Source organism: Phycodurus eques, chromosome 7, assembly GCF_024500275.1.
Source record: "Phycodurus eques isolate BA_2022a chromosome 7, UOR_Pequ_1.1, whole genome shotgun sequence".
In the NCBI taxonomy this organism is placed as follows: Eukaryota; Metazoa; Chordata; class Actinopteri; order Syngnathiformes; family Syngnathidae; genus Phycodurus; species Phycodurus eques.
In genome coordinates, this window is record NC_084531.1 from 6,488,602 (window position 1) to 6,497,679 (window position 9,078).

A 9,078-nucleotide genomic window follows, 5' to 3' on the forward strand; every position below is an offset into this window, starting at 1 on the left:
TCCATAGTGGGACTCGAGATGGTTCCGATCAGGGTACCCTTATCAAGCTTGCATTTCAACTGCAGGGAGTGAAGGTGGGATGGTGAAAAAAAATAAAATAAAATGTACCGGCATTACCAGATAACTATTAACCCTTTATTGCTCGATTTTTTTGTCATTGTCTTTATGTCGCAAAAAGTGTTCTCTGTCAATTGACTGTTTGTTATCGTACACGAGCTGCTTCAACTACCGGAGACAAATTCCTTGTGTGTTTTTTGGACATACGTGGCAAATAAAGATGATTCTGATTTTGATGAACGGACCAATGTTTTTCTTTGCATTCCACTTGACATTTGTAACACAGAAGGAGCAATTCTCTGTCGACCAATCCTCAGACAGCACCAAATTTAGCTGTACCTTTGACAAGCAAATTTTACCGTGCTCTTGTGACTGGTACCCCAATGCAAGTGTGCTGAAAAATGGACCATAATGTATGCAATGTCCTATATTCCTTGTCCTCACCCCTCTGAAGCTTATCCTACCACAGACTCAAGAGTAAAGTCACGTTTATTTGTATAGCCCTTAACTCATTCACTGCCAGCCTTCCCAGTTAACCAAAACAAGCTAGTTGTCTAAGGCTGCCACCGCCATGATCGTGAAATACCGCTGCACCCATTTTTTCATGATATTCAGACAAGTGGAAAAAACACAAAGCAAAAATGTTGATGCCATCGGGCAGAATCCTCGCATCTCCAAAACCATCGCTTTTCAGGAAAAGAAAAAAATATGTTTGTTGAGCCATTAACATTGCCTCATTAGAGAGAAGCTGAGCCAATTTCAACACTTTAGATGAGTAAATAATTTGTAAAAAAAATAAATAAATAAAATAACAGTACCACGTGGGGACTGATCAGTAGTATGGATTTGTGAAAAAACATAAAATTGAACAAATTTTGAAAACTCAGGTTTCCGCCCGACAGTGATGATTTGTAAAGCCTTGATTATAGCTCCTTAATCCTCCGTTCTTGATCCTCAACAATATGGAGATTGACTTCAGCATTGTTTGTTAGTATCCATTACCAAGTGTAACCTTAACAACTTTTGCAAGCTTTTTGCAAAATAAAAGCACAAGAAAATTGCAAACTTTACCAAACTTAACCTATTTCCACTGCTTGGTGGCCATAATAACAGGAACAAAAAGCACCAGAAAAGTGCTTTTTGTTCAAAGCATTAGTTCAACTTTCTTTTTTGGTCTGAAATAAAGCTTGCTCAAATGTGGCAGTAATAATCGGTGCTCGTGTGCAGCGTATGCTTTCTCTACTTTCCATCTAGCAGTGATGCATATTATATTACAGCTGTGCAGTTCCCTCCCCAAAAATTACTTCCATAAGGAAGATAAAAGGCGATGCCATTAAATCGTGTGGCGACACTGGAGCTCTTTGTCTTCTTGCTGGAACATCAAAGTACACAGCAAAATCAAGTTGTGCACCAGTAGTGTCCACGAATGGGATGAAAACACATGACAAATTTATATTGCATCACTGCTGAGAGTCCGCCTTCATAACAAAGAGCACAGCTCTCAGTCATTAGTCACCTTGGAGAACAGTGATTCATGAAACCTTTTGATGCTTTGAAGTAAGGAGGAGACAGGCGATGACAAGACCACTGGTGGAGAAGAAAGGGGATGCATCCATCTATCCATCCAATTTCCGTAATGCTTATCCTCTCTAGGGTCGCGGGCGTGATGAGGCCTATCTTTGGGCGAGAGGCGGTGTACACCCTGAACTGGTCCCCAGCCAATCGCAGGAAAGGGGATGCCAACACGTAGTAATGCATCGCTTTGAACACTGTGCTAATGAAGTACATTTTAATCCGATTGCCCAGTGTATTAAAGGTGCATTGCATCTCTGTTGGATGATTAAGTTGATCAACTCTCAGGGGACCACGACATGCATGAGTGTGTGCTTGCGCTCCCGCAAGGTTATGAGGTGCAGAATGTACCACTCGGAGCCTGTTTGGCACAATTAAATATGAAACTGCTTGTATGCATGATTAAAAATACCCTAATTGCCATTGCAGACAATTTGGATTTTTCTATGCCCTGTCGCAAGCATGTAAGCATCCGTCCATGTTTGCGCAAGCTTGTACCCATATATTAATATTTAGAGGTGTATATGATTGAACACATTCAACATTAGATCAACGTTCATTAATGAACCCCAGGATGTTTTTTTTTCCTAAAGCTCAAATTTGTTTTTGGCCGTACAGGAGACGTTACGATAAGAACGTGACTCCACTCCACCTGACGACACGACACAACACACCACAGTGAACAGATTGCCACCATGTTGGCTCAAGGTTGGCAGATGGTTCTTTGTCACTCCAACGTTGATCACAGGATAACGTGCGGTGCTGTTGCACTCAGAGCTTCACTGGCCTTCCATATGAATGAAGCTCTTGGACTGAGTCGTATGGAGGAGCATTGCCCCCGTGTGGTCAAATGTGAAGGAAATCTCATAATTTTTGTTGATGTGAGCCAAGGCCAATAAACCACCAGGTCAGAAGTAAACATGATAACGGTCTGTAAACTATAACCTCTTCTTGTAATTTTCCACTGCACATTCTTGTGAAAAAAAGAAAAACAATGTTCTATTTATATTCTCACCTATTTCACCTTCACTCAACACGCATTGATTTTCAAAATTGCAATAACAGGAAACTTCACATCATATTCATAGAATAGAATGAAATGCCTTTCATTGTCACTATACAAAGATTTGCTATGTCAACTGTACTTATTGAGCCTCTCTTTTGTGTGCTTGCCCATTTTTACATGTTGTACTCTCTACGAAAAGCATACCCACACAACTAAACATATATTAAAAACATTTTAAAATGAGATAAAGGAGTAAAAATTCACTCCGATTTTGAATTTGAAAGTATTTTCACAAGTGCCCTATAAATGTAATCTATTAACTTTGGGTACCTTAAGTATTTTTGTTTGTTTTATGTTCATGTCTTTATTATTGTTTATTTGAGCAGTCCAGTTGATGCGATTTCACGCATGCGTGATAACGATAACCAAGCTTGTGATGCAGTTGGTGGACAGGATTGCAAGTTTTTTTTCGGCCGTGTGCTTTAAATGACAAGTGAGTAGCGACACACAAGTACACACGTATAAGTGCCCTGTTAGAAATAACCACTACCTTTGTGTTATGAGTGTTTTTACACATTAAGTAATAAAAGTTAGTGGCCTAATAAATAATGACAATGAACAATACAATGGGGAAACAAATGATGTCACATGATGTCCCCTTAACATTTCTGCCTGCCCCTCAAGTATGCATTCCTAGAACTGGCCCTCCCAACCATTACACTTGTATTTGGGTCTTTTTCGAAATTATTTATTATATTGTTGATCACTTCCTTCATCCAACGCCAAACTACTAATAAAGCTGAAATATTGTTGAGCAGGTCCATTTGCATTTGTTTGTCCATCTGCTCGTGAGTGAACAGGTTACTACTTGGCAGATTCATGGAGGATGAAGAGCAGACAGAGAGTGCCATTATGACGCCATAGCGACTCATCAATCCATCCATTTTCTCTACTGCTTGTCCTCATTAGGCTCGCCGGTGAGCTGGAGCCTACCCCAGGTAGTGTATATAACCAAGATTCACACTGTGAAGCAGACGTGCAAACACACACACATGCTGCCCCTGTGCCCAACCACTTTTGAGTACAGTAAACACAGTATGTTTTATACATTTCATTGAGCCTTGTGTAATCTATACTTTTTCAATATGTTGTTGATTTAACAAAAAAATATCATTTGTATTCATTTACTCCTCCCTGAGCCATAACCTAATCGTGATGGCGCTATGTTGTCTTGGGCTGGCAGGAGGGAGCAGACCAGACAAAGTACAGCTTAGAAAACCAAACAATAAAAACTATTTTCCAGGTCAAATGCATTTAGTCCACACAGAATAGAATATAGAATTCACCTTAGATCTTCTGCCCATCAAGTAGAGGTTTTCAGCCTTTTAGTTAGAACACTTCACTAGTAACTGTTAGGGTTAGGGTTAGGGTTTTTATATTTTTATTCTGTTATTATCACTTTGTGAAAGTGTAACTGCAGATCAGTTATCCTATCGTAGCTGATAACACATACAACACACTACCTGCCTCAGCAGAAACTCAAACCGCTATCACTGAAAGATAATTACTAGACTACAGCTGTATTTTTTTTTGTCTATATATAGGTCGTGTTAAATTTTTTAAAAAAGGAAAAAAAAAAGCACTTGAGAGAGCAGGCTGAAACCTGTTCCGAAATGCATTAACTCTGAAATTCTACACAAATGCACTTAGTCCGCAGATACCAGTAAAACCATATTTTATTTTAGCACTTTAATATGAATAAGTAGGTTCTGCTGCCAGGTCAATGGGAGGGACAGTTCAACAGCAAGTACATGCAAGTACACACACACACACACACACAAATGCATTTAAATGGAGTATGAGGTACATGTAAGCACCACTCTTTAGTGAGGTACTTTGTTCACGGAGTTTCTGACCTTTATAGCTCAATATACCGATAATGACTCAAGGCAATTATCGGGCAGAACCTGTCCTTTGGTCTACACACGCACATGCACACACGCACGCAAACACACACACACACACACACACACGCACACAGTGTCTATAAAAAGCTTTGGGCCTGATCATTATTTTTCTGTGTGACGACCAACTCACTATTCCGTCAACACAAACTCTCAACATGCCGGCAGACTACAATGGACAGTGGGAGATGGTGAGCAATGAAAACTTTGAGGAGGTCATGATAGCCCTCGGTAAGTTTCTTTTAAATTGCCTCTTCTTATTTCCTCACTGTGATAAAGATCAAGCCGTTCACGATCAAAAACTAATCGATACAAAACATCAATTGAGATTAATGTTTGCAAATTTAGCCAGGTAATGAGGGAGAATGAAGCAGGAGTGCTGAGAACGAGTGATTTTGTGTGCCACCATGAGTGGAAGAGTGAGCAAAGATATTCCCCACTTTCTTTCATTGAGCTGCTACCAAGCCAGATATCTTCTTTCTGAGCTGCTCTCCTCCCTAGGAAATTAATTATGGGTCAACTCCTTTTGATTTTGAAATCATCCTGGAAGGGTAAGAAGACATTTATCTGGCTAAGAAAATGTTTATGATTCCCAATTCTTAACTGCATTTCATGAAACAAAGCTCAGGAGCACCTCCTTTGTGGAATATCGGCCCAAACAGTATACATCGTGGAACATAAATTTTTTAGCGTGTGGGGGACATTTTACAGCATTATCTTGGCCACAGGGTGATGCCTCCTCCAAAGCATAACTCTTTATGAACTGTGAACACAAATATTACAAACCCTAATGAAGTTGGAAGGTTGAGTAAAACATAAATATAAACAGAATAAAATGATTTGCAAATCCCTTTCAACCCCTAATCAATTGAATACACTACAAAGACAAGTCATTGGATGTTCAAACTGACAAACATAATTGTGTTTGAAAATATTCTCTCATTTTGAATTTGATGCCTGCAGCGCGTTCGCAAAAAAAGCTGGAACAGAGACAACAGAAGACCTGGAAAGATGAGGAATGCAAAAAAAAAAAAAAAAAAAAAAAAAAAAGAAAACACCTGTTTGGAACAAGGGAATTAGAAACAGGCGAATGTCATTATTGGGTATAAAAGGTGCATCACCGAAAAGCTCAATTGTTCACAAGCAAGGATGGGGTGAGGTTCACCAATTTTTGAGCAACGTGAACAAATAGTCCGGCAGTTTAAGAACAACGTTTCTCAACATACAATTACAAGGAATTTAGGGATTTCCTCTACAGTCCATAATATCACCAAAGGATTTAGAGAATCTGGAGAAATCTCTCCACGTAAGCAGCAAGACATTGAATGCCCGTGAGATTCGATCCCTCAGGTGGCACTGCATTAAAAACCGGCATCATTGTGTAAAGCACATTGCCTCATGGCCTCACAAACACTTGTCAGTTAACACGGTTCTTCGCTACATCTACAAATGCAAGTTAAAACTCTACCATGCAAAGTGAAAGCCATAGATCAACAACACCCAGAAGTGTTGCCGGGGGCCTTCTCTGGGCCCAAGTTCATCTGAGATTGACAGAAGTAAAGTGGAAAAGTGTGCTTTGGTGTGACGAGTCCACACTTCAAATTGTTTTTGAAATCATGGACGTCATGTCCTCCGGGCCAAAGAGGGAAAGCACCATCTGGATTGTTATCAGCGCAAAGTTCAAATATCCAATATCTGTGATGGTAAGGGGGGCTTTTACTGCCCATGGCATGGGTAACTTGCACATCTGTGAAGGCACCATTAATGCTGAAAGGTACGTACAGGTTTTGGAGCACCATATGCTGCAATTCAGGCAATATTTTTTTCCGGCACGTCCCTGCTTATTTCAGCAAGCCACATTTTCCACGTGTTACAAAAAGTGTGGCTCTGTTATGGACACAAGGTTCAAAAGCCAGCATCTGTGATGGTATGGGGCTGTGTTAGTGCCAATGGCATGGGTAACTTACACATCTGTGAAGGCACCATTAATGCTGAAAGGTACATATAGCTTTTGGCGAAACATATGCTGCCATCCAAGCAACATATTTTTTATGGACGCCCCTGCTTATTTCAGCAAGACAATGCCAAACCACATTCTGCACGTGTTACAGCAGCGTGGCTTCGTAGTAAAAGAGTGCGGGTACTAGACTGGCCTGCCAGCAGTCCAGACCTGCCTGTCTCCCATTGAAAATGTGTGGCACATTATGAAGCACAAAATACGAAGACTCCAGATTGTTGAGCAACTGAAGTGGTACATCAAGAAGGGTAAGAATTCCACCTGCAATGCTTTCAACAATTGGTGTCCTCAACTGTAACACAGTGTTAAACATGACCCTGTCCCAGCTTTTTTTGGAACGTGTTGCAGGCATCAAATTCAAAATTAGTGAATATTTGCCAAAAAACGATAACGTTTATCAGTTTAAACATTAAATATTTGGGCTTTGTGTGTATACAATAGAATAGAGGTTGAAAATGATTCACGTTTTACACAATGTCTCAACTTCATTGGAATTGGGGTTTGTAGTTTGTCTACATGCCTGCTTAATCAAATAAAAAAAGGGTAATATTTATGATCTCTTCCCCCACAGTTATTAATGATCATTAATTCCCATGAAAAGTGTCCAATTTATAGAGCCAAACGTCCAATGGAATGTTTCTAGTAATTTAGCAGAAAAATTTCCACCCTTTTGCAACGCTGACAAAGATCATCCTTATGGAAATGAGGCCAAACTCATTTGTACGGGTAAATAGTTTAGCAAAAGAAATGGACATATTCACTTTACACTGGGAGAGTTTTTACATTTCAGTTAAGCTTTCAAAGAAAAAGACACACACAGTAAGTGTGTTCACTACATTTTGCCATCCTTCCATAAATCCATCCATCCTCTATACCACCTATCCTCACTAGGGTGCAAGGACACTTTAACACCGAAGTATTCAACTTGTATCCCCAAAAAGAAGATCACAAACTGACATTCAATATTTCTTCATTCATGCATGCAGACATCGACTTTGTCACCAGAAAGATTGCTTCCCATCTGCACCAGACCAAAATATTTGTTCAGAATGGAGACAAGTTTGAAACAAAGACGTTGAGCACCTTCAGAAACTATGACGTCAACTTCACTGTAGGGGTGGAGTTTGAGGAGCAGACAAAGGGTCTTGACAACCGAAAAGTGATGGTACGACAGTTGTCTGATTTTTAAACATGTACCTGTAATGCTTTTGTAAGGAAGCTCGTGAACATATGCTTATAGTGGATCTAAGTAGTAGCAGTTTATATTAATGGATGCTTATATTTGTTCTTAATTCGACGCCGCAGACGCTGGTCACCTGGGACGGGGACAAACTGGTTTGTGTTCAGAAGGGAGCGAAGGAAAATCGTGGTTGGAAACACTGGATCGAGGGAGATCTGCTACATCTGGTATTTGAGGAGAAATGTCATAACCAAGCAATGTAGAGAAAACAATAAGAACATATTATGGCCAATCTCATTATCCAAAGAACTCAACAAAAAACAAGAAAAAGACAAAACATATTTTGTCCTCAGTACACTTGATGGAATCATTCCTAACATACATTTAGATTACACTGATCTGTGTCTGAGGCAATAACAATAAAAAATATGTTACGGTATACAGTGATCCCTGGTTTTTCGCGGTTAATGGGGACCAGAACCCCCCTCGAAAGGTGAAAAACCACGAAGTAGGATTTGCCCCCCTTCTGTCTCATGCATCAACATGAAACAATGCGTCTTTCCCCAATATGGCTGCTGATATGGCTGTATTTTTTCGTTTTTATTTTTTGATGAATTTTGTATTTATTTTTTTATGCATATTTTGGAAAAACCCACGAAGCACTGAAGCCACAAAACGCGAAGCGTCGAGGGAACACTGTATTATCAAACAGTTATCGATAAAAGATCTGACTGGTTATGTAAGAGATTATGTAAGATTTGTTTCAACATATTATGTTGTTGGTCTAAAGGTTGGTGTCCTTTCTTTCAGGACTTTCATGTGCTGGACAAAGTCTGCCACCAAGTATTTAAGAAGGTCCAGTAAGATGAGCTCAAGCCTCAAGTTGTCATATGTTGCACAATGAAGCCTATTTATAATGTATGAAGGGAATAAACTGATATTACAGTGAACTGTTTCTCAAAAGCCTTTATCATCAAAAAATAAGACATCATTGAGATGTTGTTTCTTTATTTATATCAGAGCAAAAGAAGCCAACACACAAATGATACACATTATTTAGAAGTATTGTTAAATTTATTCTATTATTTATCTTATTGTAGGTAGGGGATAATACAGGTAGTTTGGGAGGGCATTGGAGTGGGTCTGATATACACAGAGTAATTTGTATTTGGTTTAAATAAGTAAGAGGACAGAAAAATTTCCTTCAATTTAGGAAGGAGGCCAATTCATTAGAAGTGTAAGGTCTGAATGTTTACTTGAGTTCAGATTATAATGAGCCTAT

The 9,078-nt window shown here is 39.4% G+C and overlaps 1 protein-coding gene across 1 annotated transcript; it reads left to right on the top strand.

The window, feature by feature from the left end:
• Positions 1-4,757: 4,757 nt before the first annotated feature.
• On the top strand, positions 4,758-8,660 carry rbp2a (retinol binding protein 2a, cellular). Its single transcript, XM_061681834.1, has 4 exons — positions 4,758-4,830; positions 7,603-7,781; positions 7,922-8,023; positions 8,607-8,660. The coding sequence occupies exons 1-4, from the start codon at positions 4,758-4,760 to the stop codon at positions 8,658-8,660; spliced, it is 408 nt and encodes a 135-aa protein (XP_061537818.1).
• The last annotated feature ends 418 nt before the right edge of the window (positions 8,661-9,078 follow it).